This window comes from Sander lucioperca, chromosome 23 (genome assembly GCF_008315115.2).
Source record: "Sander lucioperca isolate FBNREF2018 chromosome 23, SLUC_FBN_1.2, whole genome shotgun sequence".
In the NCBI taxonomy this organism is placed as follows: Eukaryota; Metazoa; Chordata; class Actinopteri; order Perciformes; family Percidae; genus Sander; species Sander lucioperca.
The window spans coordinates 6856951-6873541 of record NC_050195.1 but is presented as its reverse complement, the minus strand read 5'-3'; the positions used below and the strand labels follow the sequence as shown (position 1 = coordinate 6873541).

At 38.3% G+C, this 16591-nt stretch overlaps 1 protein-coding gene across 2 annotated transcripts in view; it reads left to right on the top strand.

Annotated features, from left to right (window-relative positions):
* LOC116062286 (cadherin-7) overlaps positions 1-16591 on the top strand; it is a 158256-nt gene that overhangs the window by 87034 nt on the left and 54631 nt on the right. For both annotated transcript variants that reach the window (XM_035998244.1, XM_031316947.2), the window contains exon 3: positions 13321-13615. In XM_035998244.1, the coding sequence (XP_035854137.1) occupies positions 13321-13615 (295 nt within the window). The remainder of the gene's footprint in view (positions 1-13320; positions 13616-16591) is intronic.

The window sequence follows — 16591 nt, the reverse complement described above, 5'->3', positions numbered from 1 at the left end:
CTGTACAAAATTTAGAGGCAACCAATGCCTATCCCAGTCTGCATTCCCAAGCCTTCATTTTCAAGCCTTAATTCAAATTTAATTAATAATAAATTTGCCGCACTAATGATTTGCATATGTCTAAGTAAATAAGTGTTTGAAAGTTGAGCCCTCTGAGGGCACCTGTTCCTCAGCTGATGGGACTGACTGATATATTGCTCCATTAACAAGCCAGTTTCTGTCTTATTGGCCCAGAAGATGGAGAAGCTTCACAGGCTCATCAGAAAACCTCTTCACGCTTTCGCAATGACTTTTACTAAAGGCCACTTTCAATAAATGTCAAGCTCTAAACATTGGTAAACAGTTTTAGCTCTGATCAAATTCCAGAGGGGTGGTATACATGGTGAGGTTGCCATGTCTGTACAATTACAAGGGTTCCACTTCGGAAATGGCACATTAAACAAATGGAGCATTTCCCACTGGTGACTACAGTATTTATTCCCAACACTGAGGAGGCCTGCCCTTTCACTTCACGTCCTGCTCATCCAAACGTTGAGCTTGTCCCCATCCCATCACTGTTTCACTCCAGTTACAAAGGGCAGCTTTATGTGGCCGGTTAGCTCAGTTGGTAGAGCAGGCACACATATATAGAGGTTTATTCCTTGATGCAGAAGGTCCAGGGTTTGAGTCTGACCTGTTTCCTGCATGTTTTCCCCCTCTCTCTCCCCTTGCATGTCTGTCATGTCTTTCTATCCTATCATTAAAGGTGGAAATGCCCATAAAAATAATCTTAAAAAATGCACCTTTATTAGACAGACAGTTGACAGAAAGTGTCATAACCAATGTCCTAAACCCTAAGAACCATTTTTTTCTCTGTTGGAGAAACAAATGGTTAAGTAATGTCAGTCTCCAATTCTTACAATTGTATGATTTATGGGTAATAATAAGGCAGTTATCATTCTCCTGATCCACATCTCTAATATTTGGATTGTTCATTGTCCTTGTCAGTCAACCTCATCCATGTGGGTGAATAGCACCTAAAATAAGATTATTGATGTCACTGTCATCAGGCCGTCACCTTTGAGTGCTGGGAGCGAGGAGTACTCTTCACTAAACATGTTTGTAATCAAAATAATGTGTGTCAAACACCATTGAAATGTGTTTGCTGTGGAGAGCTTGAGTGCGTGTAAAAACAAGAGTAAACAAACAGGCAATTATGCTTCCCCAAGCATTCAAAAAAATTATCAATGACATGTAAACTGTCACAATCACCAAAGGAAACATGGGAAGTAGAGGCATTTAAATGATGGTGAAGATACCGTATGTTATTATTTTATTTTCATAATTTATTTTTTGTATGAATAACCTTTTGTCTGTGTCATTTGTTTCCTTTGAAGACAAGGATTTTTTTTTCAGCACATGATCAAATTGACACATAGATATCTAAAAAATATATAACAAGGCCCTCATAACTGGAGTTGCTTTAATGTCAGCTTTACACAAAAAGTAGAGTGAATTCCACTATACGGTACAGTGGAAATACCCTCCTCATTTTGGCCAGTTTTAAGTCGTTCTGAAAAAACTGCCAGGGCCTTTTTCATATGACAGCCAATGTAGAGCGGCTGCAAGACAGATGGAAGCGGCCACTTTGGAAAGGCCTGTCATTTTTGTTGGCATAATGGAGCTCTTTGCAAAGTTGTAGAACATTTTAACTTTATAGACATGACCACACAAAGTGGACTGCTGTTATTGTGAGCAGACTAAAGTCAAGGTTTTACCTTACACAGCTGACACAACATGAACATACACAGTTTGTATTACTTTGGAGCTTTGTTGATTCTTTGACTGCTGAACAACTTTTGAAACTCACTTTGTCCTATTTTCTGCACATGTTTTCTCTAGAGTGCCAAAAGAGAGGCTACCCTTAACTGTACTCACTCATATTTCTAATCTAAAAAAAATCTTCATCATGAAACACCTACATTCAAAGCACTATTATCCTCATGAATGAAGCATTTCATATTTGACCTGGAGCAAGGGTGTTTTATGAATGGTCATGTCCTTCGATATTAGTTCCGCCTTTCTAGCAAGTATTTGATCTTCTTGTATAAACCTTAAATGCATTTTGCCTAGATAAAGTTTGCTCTGCAGAAAAATGAGACAAGTGCAGCATTTTTTAAAAGGACACTTAAGCTTTATAGAACTCAGAAAAGAATCAATTCAGAGCCATGCACAATGAAGGGGAGAAGAGTGAGTTGAGTATAAAGTAAGCCGTCACTATCTGGTTAGAATATAATGTAGGCTGACAAAAAAAGAGACACATGCACAAACTGAAATGTTGCTTTGTTTATGTATTTTTGTAACATCTCTCAATAGAATTATGTATTATTTTATGAGAACAACACATTCTGTGTGAACAAGGATATTAGGCTTCATCTGAGAGTGGTAGCTCCCAAAGTAGCTGATATCTGCATATTTAGTTTCTCTTTTGCTTTCACCTTATCTAACAGACTCTAAAAGATTTGTATAGCCTCCATATAATAGAGATACTGTATAGATACCCATTTAGATTGCCATCTACTTTTAACATTAGGATGTTAAAGGTAGTGGCCTGTTTCATTATCACCACCAAGGAGGTTATGTATTCGGTTGGGTTTGTTTGTCTGTTTGTCAGCAGCATTATGGAAAAACTACTGGGCAGATTTTCATGAAACTTGGTGGAAGGGTGTAGCATGGCCCAAGGAAAAACTCTTTCATGGAGTGGATCCAAATCCCACTCCGAGTGTCCTTTTAGTTCTTAGAAGCCCTATAACGTTCAAAATGAGAAAAAGTAATGTTATTGCATATAGAAATGGAAGTGTACTGTACCAATATACACTTGAGTACACACTATACTTCAGTGTATGATTTCCTTATATTACATACAGTATATTTATAATGTTATATCCTTTATATTCTTATTTTGACTCTAATTTAATTATCATTCGTTATTGCACCTGTCTTTTTTATTGTAGCCACACTGCATTATACATGAACATATCACAAATACATTGTTTGAATGTTGAATCTTGGCTTGCTGCACTTTGGTCCAATTAAGTCTTTGTTAGTTTTTTTTTTTTTTTTTTTTTTTTTACATTAAATTGAAATTCTACTAAAACACTAATTACATGTTTAATCATAGCACATTTGAAAGCAGTTAAAGGGCCCCTATAATGTTTTTCCCCCATCTTTTAGTGTGTTATATAGTTTTTTGTGTATGTATTAGATGTATAAATTAAAAAAAACAAAACATGTTTCATTCTAAATGGAGCTTTCTCTCCCACGGACACCATTTTTTCCCAACTGCCTTAAAACGCCTTGCACACATTCCTGTTTGAAATTCCTCAATAATGATGTCATTGATTGAGAAAGCCAGCCCAGTTTTTCATATGTGCTGCCCATGGGTGCTGCCTGAGCAACCACAGACCGCCCAGTGGCTTGTTTGAATTTGGTTATCCAATCACAACAGAGCGGACCAAGTGACCAGTGGGTTTTTCAGGAAGGCGGGCCAAGAGCTCGGACAGAGCGTTTCAGGTGGAAGCACTGCAGCAATGGGCAGTATGAGAAACATATGTTCACATGTATCAAAGCATGTAAACCTATTCTAGTAGACCCCAAAAGTACAATTATGACACTGAGGAGTATAATAGGGGCTCTTTAAGTTTTTCAAAGTTAAAGATAGGTACATTTCAGGAGGAAATCATACCATTGATATTCAAACTAGAATGTGTCAAATTGTGATATATTAATAAACAACTATCCATAAACCATTACCTAGGGTTATAGTCAATAGGGATTTTGTAGAACGCAGTTTTTCGGTGGATTCACTGGGCTGTTAACACTGGATGAGCCAGCATTTGAGCCTGTAACTGTGAGCCTGGGACCAGAGGTTCAGAACAGTATGTCAAGTGATATTTATAGCCCACTGTGGCCTCCAATACAGTACTGTATGCCCTGCACTCGTCCCTAGCAGCTCTTTTTTGTCACTTTTCCATGTAGTTTTGCAACTGAGCGATGTATAAGCCCGTAGCAATGTCACCAAACCTCTACTGTTTTAGTGGAGCATACTTTGCAAACATAAACTCTGAGATTGAATTCTCAGTCCCAGCAGACTGCCGGCATCCTCTCCACTATTTAAGTTTGGCCGATTGGGCCATCTCACTGTCAATCAACATATTAATAACCCTGGTCCTCATAGGCTTCATGAGCGATATCAGGCCTGCTTGTAACTCCTCCTTGTTTGTTTTCATTGCCAAACAATCAATGTGTGAGTATCAGAGTTTGGTTGTGTCCAATTTTACTAAACTTGAGTAAAAGTAACCTTGAATAAATCTTTGTTGTTTTATAGAGTTTAGCCTATTTTATGTATTATGTATTGGCTGTTGTAACCTCATAGTTCCTGTCATTGTCACTAAAAACCTCACAGATGTTACAGACTAGTTAGATTACTGTTTGACAACTTAAACATTCTGATAAAAGGCATTTTGAAACAATGTTTTCTAGGCGAACCTAAATTCTACATGTGTATATAATCAATCACAAATCCTGAATGCAACTTTCCACATCAAATACATATTTATTTTCAAATAGTCCAGGTTATTCCGAAAAAAAGAAAATGTGCAATACATCCATATTTAGTTGAGAGTTAGTTTATGTTGAGAGGCTCATGGAAGAAGTACAAAAAAAAAACATTTTTTTGAAAATCTAAATGCAGTATGCTTTTTCAGCATCTTGTAGTAAATAGGTGCTTCATTCACATTGATACAAACTTCAGCCTTATGTTGAATAATTATGTTTGCTTTTCTGTTCTTTTTCTGCATGATTGGAAATACAGTTTCCTCTTTACTGTTCACATTTTCATTTTGAGTCAGTTATAGCGATGGCATCTAAGGAGCCTTTTGGCGACAACAGAGCTTTGATTCTCTCTCCCATAATACTTTGAAAGGGATGCCTATTCCTGTCTTCCATTTATGTGCATCTCTGTGATGAGGGCAGCTGAATGGCACACACACACACACACACACACACACACACACACACACACACACACACACACACACACACACACACACACACACACACACACACACACACACACACACACACACACACACACACACACACACACACACAAAATAAGTGAAAGCTTGCCCTGATTGCTAGCTTGATTACTTTCATTGGATGACAAATCGGCACGGTGGCACGCTGGCACACCACAAAAGCCAACAGGGCACCAGATTGACAGGTCTGGGAAGCACTCCTGCATGTCTTTAATTAAGGTGTATGTCAAGGGCTATTCCAAACACTGTTGTATTGCGCTAAAAGTAAATTAAACTATATTTTAGTCACATTTGAAATATATTTGAAAGCTCATGTTGGGCAGTACATAAGCAGCTTTGAGGTGATAGATGTTGCATGTCTTGCTGTAAAACTGTGTTTTATGTGCCTGTATATGTAGCATGCGTAGGGCTGCAAGTAACCATTATTTTCATAATCGATTAATCTGCAATTAATTTTATTCGATTAATCGTTTGGTCTATAAAATGTAAGAAAATAGAGAAAAATGTCAATCCCAGTTTCTTAAAGTCCAAGGTGACGTCTTTAAATGCCTTGTTTTGTTAATCGAAAAAATATTCAGTTTATTTTGATATAAAAAAGAGAAAAGCAGGAAATCTCCATATTTGAGAGGATAAGAACTGCCTTTTTCAGAGAAAAATAACAGCTAAATAATCAGCTCATGCATCTTTCATGGTCCAATCTTCAGACCTTAATGCTGTAGTAAATCTGCTTTCTTTCTCTGTTAAGTTTAACCTTCACTTTACCATCTCTGAGAACATATTGGACATCTAATTTTACCTAGTCATAATTATAATCTGACCATTTTTTAGATTTATATCGTAAGATATCTGCACTTGTTTTCTGGGTGGTAAGAAGAACAATTCAAGATATATTCTAATTCAATCAGGAGAGACTTCGTTGCAGATATGCAAAGATTTATTGTATTTTTTTAAAGGGGTAGAAAGCTGAAAGATAATCCCCCGATGGAGTCTAGACACTGATGGTGGCGCGAGGAGCCTGGAAACCAAAACCGAAGAGCCGTCGGTAGTGGCCTGCCAGATGAGGACCCAGGAGCCGTGTGTGATGAAGACCGGAGGAGCAAGGGGAGGAGGAGGGTTGTGCTCTTATCCTGAAATGACAACTGAGAAGCAGAGAGAGACAGGTTTAAAACAGGGATGTCATGCAGTAATTGGCTCGTGATTTTCATGGCCGCTTCTGATTGGTTAAGATAAAAGTGAACACCTCTACAGCTGATCCGTTTAGAGGAGAGAGAAAGTGAATATGTTTTAGAAGTCTTCCTGAAAGAATCATTGTCATGTCATTAGAGATATCTTAATTTAAAGTTTTGAGCTTTGGCCATGTAATTTTCAACAACACAGCCTGCTCCATTGTTTCCTGTCAGACTTGATTGTTTTGGTTTGTCAAACAGAGCCTCCTGTGCACCACAAGCTGCGAATGAATACAACTGACATCCACATTCATGTGATTTAATGTGAAAATGCTGACAGAAACTAATTCAATAAATACTCGGATCAGAACTTGGATTGAAAAAAGGTGTATAGACCATTGTTTTGCCTTTGAGATGTTGACTAAAATTGTTCAATCCCATTTCTATGAAAACCCAAATGTATTCTCCCGACATGGAAACAGAGCCATTATCTTTCTGGTGTTATGACTCAGCCAGCAGGTGCAGATATGAGCTGCTGCAGCCGGATGGAGACAAAGTGTATAAATGGCAGTCAGAATTCAGAAAATCATTTCTGACTTTGATTGAAAGCCGATCCTCATATGTGAACAGTCACCATGTCTGAGAGAGAGAGCAGTGAACCCTGCCTTATCCACGCCGAAAACTGCCTCTCTGCATTTTCATATTTATCCTCTAAAAAAAGCTGTATGCGCTTGCTTTGTACCTGCTGTCAAGCCATCAAACACACGTGTGTGTAGATTTAGTAGTCTATTAAAGCCCTTTTCATTCATTTTGAAGCAGCTTATTCAAGACAGAAAATAGAATTTCTCCTTATTTGATTTTGTTCAATACATTACAAAAATATTGATGATTATTCAACACATCTTTAAGTGTAATTCGTAGGCAGACTGCCACAACTAAAATGACATGTAAACATCAGATATGTAGGAAAGTTAAGCTAAAAAGAAAAATGCCTCCACCTGCATCCAATATCTTTGTGTTTTAGAAGGTTTTCATCTGGCAAAGTAAATAATTTATAGGTATTCTGGGAAAATAGACTCCAAATGAGTCAGAAAGCAATATGGCAGCTCAAAAAAAAAAAAAAAAAAAAAAAAAACTTTTTACATATACATTCATACACTTTTTTCTTTTTCTATTAGTTTGAGAGATATCTGTGTTTCAGTAAATCTCCTAAATTGCCTCACAAATTGTGGACAGGTCTATGCTTTTAGAAACTGTATGTCTTTATGCTGGAATCTGCCTCATTTTAACAACTCAATTTCATATAGCACTAATCCTGTTTGTTTAGTGATAAGGAGATTAAATATGACAATAATGCAAATCGTCCAAAAGAAAGTGTCAAAGTGCTTTGCAAGCCAATGAAATCAGACAACACGCACGCACGCACGCACGCACGCACGCACGCACACACACACACACACACACACACACACACACACACACATACACCCACACACACTGTCAAAAGCAGGTTTACATTAAAAACATACAAATATAGAACATGAAGAACGTAGAAAAGGTAATGGAGAAGGGACTAATAAGTGAAACATAATCATTACATTATAACTATAAGCCTATGTGTACAGATCCCATGCATCTGTATACTCTTGTGTGATAGCAAACAGTTTCTCCATGGTGATCGCTTATTCCCCACATCTCAACTTGAAATGAAAAGGCGAGGCTGAGTGTCTGAGTCTCTCTCAGAGAGCACAGCACCATGGCTCCTCACCAGCACATGTCCACGTGAATAGATGAAAAGCCAAGCATGTCAGTGACAGCTGCACCGAAGCCCCCATCTACATTTTCAGCTCTTTTTTTGTAGCAGAATGACCCTTCTTACATCCGTCTGCTGTCTTTCTTTATGTGTGCTTTATATATGTTCTATTGTATGAGTCTGAACTCCCTGCTGTGTTCTGTAATAACCTTTATTCGCTGGCAAATTTATGATTTCTGTTGGATGTAATAACATTATATAGTACATGATATATGATTTACACTGTGGGAAGGCATAAGTGTAGGTTTCTTGTGCAACATCAGGAAACAATGTCAGAGTGCAGTCATCCATGTTTCACAGTTTATTTTTGGGTTTGTAATACAGACGTTTCTTGTAGAGACCCCTTTAAGCCCCGACGTTCAGCTGCTCTGTGAAATATCTTGAGGGTGATTGTTGATTAAGGGCTCTTGAGCAGCGACAGAGGCTGTTTTGGTGTACCGAATCCAGTATTGCTCACAGGTTGCCTGTAGGTTTGGACTTTTGTATCCATCTTGGATTGAGCACAGTTCATTGAATAGGAGAATTTGTACTTTCCTCAAGGGAGGTGCAAATGCAAAGCATTTAAACATACATCTTGGGGTTTGAGCATTTTTATATTTATTTATATTTTTCTACTCGCAGCTCTGCACAGAGCCAAGCCAAATGGGCATACAGAGGAACAAAATAGAATTACACACTTCCCAACATGACTTGTCATGTAGCATAGAATGGCAAAAATGAAAATTCAAATGCAAGAACAATTTGAACACATTGTGCAGCAGTGCTATTGATAGGACAGGCATGTATCAGTGGGTTGTTATGGGTTCTTTTATGCTTTTTACCCTTCTCCCTCGCTACACGGTAAACAAGCAAACACAAAGCTAACAGGCTGGTCCCTGGAGAACTGCCTGCATACAAAGTGATGATAAGTGTCAGCACTGATTTCAGAAGGGTTCGTGTTCAGATCCCACCCCTCCCTCGCAATCCCTGGGAGTGCCTTTGAGCTACACCGCCATGCTGCATGCTGTGTTGCACTCACCTCAAGGGAAGCAAAGAAAAGAATTACAGAGGAGTCTTTACATTTTTGCAAGTGAAGCAACTATGGTGCTCAGTAAAAGAGAGAGTTGAAACTTCAAATACCATCTGAAAAGCAGTGGAGCTTTTAAAATGGGTTAAATTAATGAGAGAGAAAAGTATTTGACCAGGGTATGCTTATAATAAGCCCTGCAAAGCTATACATATTTTATTTGGTCCTAAGTGTTGATGAGATTTAGAAATGGAATATGTGGCGACAGTTGCTGCACTGTTGTGTGTCCCACTGCCAGGCAGAGAATGTGAAATGGAGCAAACAGTCCACTGAAAAGACCAACTAGTTTGCTTGACCCTTGACCCGTCTTGCATGCTTTGTGGCCTGTCAGCTTTGTCCTTCTTGTCCATGGCATTTACCAGAAACAAACGGCCACGGATGGCTTCCTCAAGATTAAATGTTGACTCTCTCTACGACTGACAGTTTACCTCGAGTTTGCTCCTGACAGCAGGAGATGGTGAATAAACATGGTGAGCTCTATAAGAGAGGCGACATATGCATGCTGAGGCTTGAGGACACGACCAATGCAATCATCATACCTCTAACGCAGCATCCATCAGCGGGCTGATGGATTTCATTAATATAAGACCTTTGGTGTCGTATCCGCTGTTCACCGTGTACTCCTTCAGTGCCGCCAATATAATATTGACCTAATCATTCTCCACCCCTGCAGCGCTGGCATGGAACCTGAAATACCATTGTTATTTATCCAATAATGAGATGTTGACATTTACAGATAAATTGAAGGAAGAGTTGCAACAATAATTGTGTGTGAGTACATTGTATTATAAAAAGAAATCTTGTATAATAGGCTTTTGTCATTGCACTAAATAATGAACAACAAGAGAGGCCAGTACTTAATTGAAAAACACTGTGCATTGTGTGCACATACTTATTCATTTGTTTCTTTTGTCGACAGTAAAAAATAAAAATGATAAAACATTATTGAATTGCTCAATTATAATCTCACTATTTCTGCACAGAGTTATACAGTAGCTGTACTTTTTTGTGTGCTCTTGAGCTATTGAGGTGTGCTAAGGATATTAAAAATCACGTAGCGTCAAAGAGGTCTGACAAACCATCAGACAACTAGGCGGCAGGGCAGGCTTTTACCTTGATGGTTTTCATCTGCACCAGTTAGCTGCTGAACTCAACTGCGGATCATTCAGTGGTAGGAATACAGCGAAGATCTCCGGAACCCAAATGATGACATGTTGGCAGCCGTACGCGTTCAAGCCTTACCCATATCCCACAATTCACCTTGAAATGCAAAAACCTCTGGCTGTTTTCTGGCTGCCATTGGTAGCACGCCTGTTTTGTGTCACTTTGAGTTCAGGAACACGCTTCAGGCTTCTTGAGGAAACAGACCAGTCTGACAAGGACTTCAACTGATTGGCGAACTTCAGGTACATGAGGAGCAATGTGGTTTTAGTCCGGCTCCTGGAAGAATTGATCATCTCTTCATTGGAAACTGAAGTGCTCATTGGAGTTGGAACTGGAGAAATCTGAACCAAGGCAAAAAGCTGTGTTTGCATTACCAGCAGTGATTTAGGAGCACTCTTGGTGACAATTAAAACAACTGGGAGATTTACGTTATTGAAGTGTAGATATTACAGGTTCAATTGACGCTTTATTCCGTACACTTTTAACACCAAATCAGGAAAAACATTCCCTGAAAAAAATCACTAAAAGCTTGTTCTACATCCTTTGCTGTTAATTGAGGTGTTTTGTTATGTTGTAGGTGATGGGGTAAAGACAGAAATATGCACTCTGCTAAATGCTGACAGTTGAAAATGGTCCATCTGTCCATTGTTACACACCAACAACGGCCTTCCCGTGACATATATGGCAGTTTCTGTGATCCCTCTGTTGTTCAGAACATTGAAGGGGTTGATGGCCATCAGACAGCTCTGACTTCAAACATGATTATTCAAGGCTGGTTACTTGTCATAGTAATTGTAATGCTCCGAAAAGCTTCAAGTGTTCGTTGTTCAAGGTTTATTTTTGTTGGAGTTGTACTTTGAGGAGGGGTCTTAAGGTCATCTTTGTACTCAAGACTTGTTCTCCTGAGATTAAAACTCTGCCATACGAAGAAGGTTGTTGTAGTGACTGCACAGGTTCAATGATAAAAAAAGGATCTTGCCTGTCTGTTTATAGAGTACTATAAAATAACTCCTATTAATATTCTAGCTACTCCAAGAAACAGAACTCATTTTTCATAGTGGTAACCCACATGTTTTGAGTTGAACCGATTTGATTTGAACAAGTTTGTTTTATGTAGCCAATAGCTCTTGCTATTGATTCTCAGAGGGAGAAAAAAAAATGGAATCAGTTTTGCTAATAGTAGTACAGTAGGCGATTCTCAATGGCAATGAAAGGGAACTGTTGAAAATATTTCAGCTTTAATATCCAGAAGTCATTTGAAACAGATGTCATTGAGAAATTGCACAGAGAACATTCACATATACCAAACCATCTGTGCTCCTTTTATTCCAAAAGGGTAGAACATGAATGAAAAGAAGCACAAAATGGAAAGATTTTGAGTCCAGCTTTCACTCAACAGAGCATTCATTCACTGATATTCAAAAGGCTGTTTGAATATTGGGCTACTTGTGGCCAAAAAAAATAATATCTACACCTGACATTGGTGTTAAAGGAAAGATGCCAAAGAGGGCCAATATAGGGTCTCCACTCATGCAAAAGTATTTCTTAACATAAAATGTTTTGCGCTTTGCATTATGCTTTGGCAAAATGTAGATCATGAATATTTCCTGAGGAAACATTTTACAGGAAGATGTTGTTGTTTTGCTGTGTTATTTTGGAAAAAAGTATGATCCATTGTTTTTGGTTTCTAGACAGAAAATAAGTGAAATACAAAGATCCATTTGGTGAATCGTCATTGTATTTTTTGTAGGGCTGTCAATCGATTAAAAAATTTAATCTAATTAATTACATACTCTCTGATTAATTAATCAAAATTAATCGCATACATAATTAACGGTGCCTGAACCGATGCCGAATACACCACAAGGCTGTAGTTTACCAGTTTCATTGAACGCACCATCTGTGTTGTTTCTCCGTCGGCAGCTGCAGATTGTTACATACCGGTGTTGAATCCTCTACAGTAAAACACAGTCAAACTTTACACCGTCGTTAGCTGTCAGCATTTTAACCGTTTTTAATCCAGCTGCTAACTAGGCTAACGTTAGCTGCTGTTGAGTATAGTGTTAACTAGCGTCACGTGCAGCGGTGTTTGTGTTGCCGTCTGTTTCAGAGCATCAGAGAGAAGAGCAGACATATTAGTGGCACCAGATTTCGGTAGCCAGGGTTGGCAGGAGGAAGATTTTTACAAGTAAATGTTCCAATTAATGATCCAGGCAGCACATTCTCGTCTCCCTTCTTCATTTTACAGTCCAATGGTGGCTAGATCGGCTCCGGGTCAAACGTCAATATGGAATGGATTAATCTGCGTTAGTTTTTTTAACGCGTTATTTTTTCTCAGATTAATTAATCGAAATGAACGCGCAGCCCTAATTTTTTGTATTTTGTAAGAGCTGAAGTATGTCATTTTTCTAAATGTGAGATGAGCTATTTATTGCTGGAGGTTTTAATGGAAAATGGCTAGTTTGATTATTCATAATGACCATTACATTAGTTAACTAGTCACAATGGCATTGTAGTCATTTCACTTAATTATTTTGTAGCAAAATGAGGGGATTTTGTAACATAATGAATCATGCATAAATGCCGCATGTTTTTGATCTTTTGATTTGATTTGGATGTTTGTCCAATAAACATGATGTTGTGTGTTTGCTTGTGTGTGCATATCAGCAGTGAAATTCACAATGTGTAAATGAATATTTCATATAACATTTGCATGTACATATTTTAGTAGTATTTACCATAAAATATTATTACAATATATTAAATAAGATGGTTAACATGAAATGTGATAACATACATCGAAGTTTAAATCCCAGTCCAATCAATTTAGCTTGTTATCTCTGAATAGGAAATGTGAAGTATCACCCTCAGGTGTGTAATCATTATTCAGTATTTACAAGCGGAACATTCATTTAAGACAAATGCCCTCAAGTCATTGATCATCACCACTAAAATATTGAAATCATTTTTTCTCCAATAGATGGTTTACTTTCTTATATGGTCGCCATATTCTGATGTTCTTTTGTCTTTCAGCTACACTCAGATGTGGACAAAGGAGATGGCAAGGTGAAGTATGTGTTAACCGGCGAGGGCGCAACCTCCATCTTCACCATTGATGAGAACACAGGGGACATCCATGCCACAAAGCGCCTTGATCGGGAGGCACAGCCCTACTACACCCTCCAAGCTCAAGCTGTAGACCGAGTCACCAATATACCCGTAGAGCCCAGGTCTGAATTTGTGGTCAAGGTCCAGGACATCAACGATAATGAGCCAAAGTTTCTTGATGGACCATACTTGGCAGGGGTACCAGAGATGTCACCCTTAGGTAAGCTTCCCCATTTCTCTTAAATATAATCCCATACAGTTCCCTCTTATATTTCCTCCCTATTACCATCCTTTTACTTTATCCCTCTTTTCTACTCCCTCTTATACTCTCACTTTCTCTTTGACTTGCCCTCGCTCAGACAACTGCATTTGATAATTTTCCACCTCACTGAATTTGTCTTCATCTCTCTCAGTCTTTAGGTCATGGGGGGGAATAGGAAAGTTTGCAATATTAATTTGAATCCAGCGTGTTCGCTTTGTAAGACTCAATACGTGCTAATCACATTGGACCCAGTCAATTGAGGTCCAGGTTAAACTACTTGGACTTTTGCATCCCTTAGCCAGAGCATGCTGGTTTATGGTCATCTTTGTTCTTTTCACGAATTTACTTTTTAGGCACCGACCGAAATGCCTCCTTAGTATCGAGTATCGAAAAATGCCTCGTCATTCAATACCTAAGGAGTACATCTCATCAGAGTCAGTAAGCCAATAATGCTTCTACCAAGATTTAATAATGCTGGTGATTGGCTGACATTACACGTCGTAAAGACACACAGGAAAAACTATGTTACACAGAGAGGCGGCTCACGTAGTAGGAGCTGAAAAATAAATAAAACGATTGTGTACGATTACACGTAATGTGTAATGTTATTAAAATTGGTATCGAAAAAAGTATCGTTCAGGAACCGGTATCAAAGTCACAGTATTGGTATCGGTACTGGTATCAAAAATATTTGAACGATACCCAGCCCTACTCTACATTGATAAAGAAGTACTTAGGAATGCTTTTCTCCTCGTGAGGTCTTGAGCTTTTGAATACCTTTGTACATCTAATGGTGTACAAAAAGTGTGCATTGTACTATCAAGTCACCCTTGACATTTTAGACAAGGCAATTGATTAATGTAGCGCATTTAGAAATTTAAAATACTTCATGAAAGACATTCAGAGCAAAATAACAGCATGAAAAAGTCAAAGGAAAAATAAATCAGGAGTCGAAGGTATTGGACAAATTGATATTTGATCCGATTTACCCACTGGGGACCATAAATGTCTGTACAAAATGTCATGGCAATCCATCCAATAGTTGTTTAGACAAAAGTGTTGGACCGACCGAACAACATTGCCATTTACACAGCCACTCTGCTAGCTTGGCTAAAAACATTAAACAGTAGTTGTCTTAAATACTTAGCAGCTCATATTCCATAGATCACATTAGCATTTATTACTGCAGATATGTCTTTATCTGTCTGTTTTAAATGCAGTCCTGGAGGAAGCCATCATATCAGACCCTGTCTTTAACTTACTGCTTCTTGCTGCATGGTCAAGATTTCCTCCGAGGTTTAGAACAGGTCGCGCTCAAGCTCAAAATGCTAGTAAATGCAAATGAGCCACAACAACATCCTGAGGCTTTTTAACTTAGCAGGTGTATAAGAAACCGAGATAGTGACCTCCATATTTAAAAACCATGCTGTATGAGCTCTTCCAACGCTTGTTTTTTTTAAGAGCTTTCTTAGTATGAATTTTTCAGTTTTAATGCTGATTAAACTACATTTTGGTCAAGAAGAAATTGATGGTGCTGGGCATAAAATGCTGTCAAAATGCTTTTAATGTTTTAAATGTTTTTAAGTCAGTGTATTATAATGAAGTCTGATGTGCCTTAATTTACGTGTTTATCACCTCACACATGCCAGGAAAGACCTCTAGGCTTAGCAATGCTGATGAGTGACGCATGTTTTAAATAATGACTCAAGCTAACTTAGGTTAACTAAAGGTCTGAATCAGGCTTTAAGGCCATGGGCATGTTTTCCACAAATTGGGCTCAGAGTTCATACTAGCCAGTACGTACAGGTACCTCTCAGCAGACAAATGCATTTCAGAGCAGTGCAGACGTCCATAACTTCCTCCAGCTCCTCCCAGGGGTTCCCAAGGCGCTCATAGGCATGCTGGGAGCTTTGGTCTAATCACAAGTGAACTATGAGTAATGGGATGTAGGCAGGAATGAACTTGGGTGTCAATTGGTAGAAAAAAGTATGATTTGTGGTATGTTGCAATTCATTTGATTTAAAACATACAAACACAATTTTGAATCTAGAGATTACTGTAGATCAGGGGTGTCCAAACGTTTTTTTAAAGAGTGCCAGATTTGATAATGTGAAGATGCCCAGGGGCCAGTGGTCCCTTCTGACATTCTTTTTAACAATAAAAGTTACATACAAATGGACTGATCTATAATCATTTTTTATTTTCATTATCACAATTATAATTTTTTTTTAAATGGCTATGTAAACAAATCAACGCCACTCAGACGTGAACAAATCTAAAAAAAACTTGAAGTTGATAAATATCTTAACCTCATGGTCATTTTAAACATGACTTATTATGAGTAATGCAAAGTTTGTTAACATTTAAGCTTACAACATATGACTCATGCTCTTGTCCTTCACAAACCGAGGCTGCGGGCTGTATGAAATCTGGCCACGTGCCGTGATTGGCCCCCGGGCCGGACTTTGGACATGTCTGCTATAGATGAATACAAAATGATATGTATTTTCTTTTGAGGTGTTCCTGATTATTATTAATAGTAGCCATTTATTAAAATGTATTCAAATCCAATGACACAATGCATCCTCTGAGAGGAAAGTAAATAATTCTAGACATTTGATACCGAACTCTGTACATAAAAAAAAATGAATTCTGCAATCTGAATCAGAATGGGAGCCAGTCCTCTCACAATGTTAGAAAGATTATTAGTAGATTAGTTAGTTTACACAATCAACATAACTTTGTTCAAATCTGCTAGATCAACAAGCATCATTTAGCAAGTGCCTGAGTAACTTAAGGCCACGTCCACACGTACCAAAACGATCTTTTTTTTCCCTGTCTTCCCTGGCATCGTTTCAAGAATATATGTGTCTAAACGGATCCATTTGTAAATGACTCAACATGCTACTTCATATTCCAGGCCTATGGGTGGCG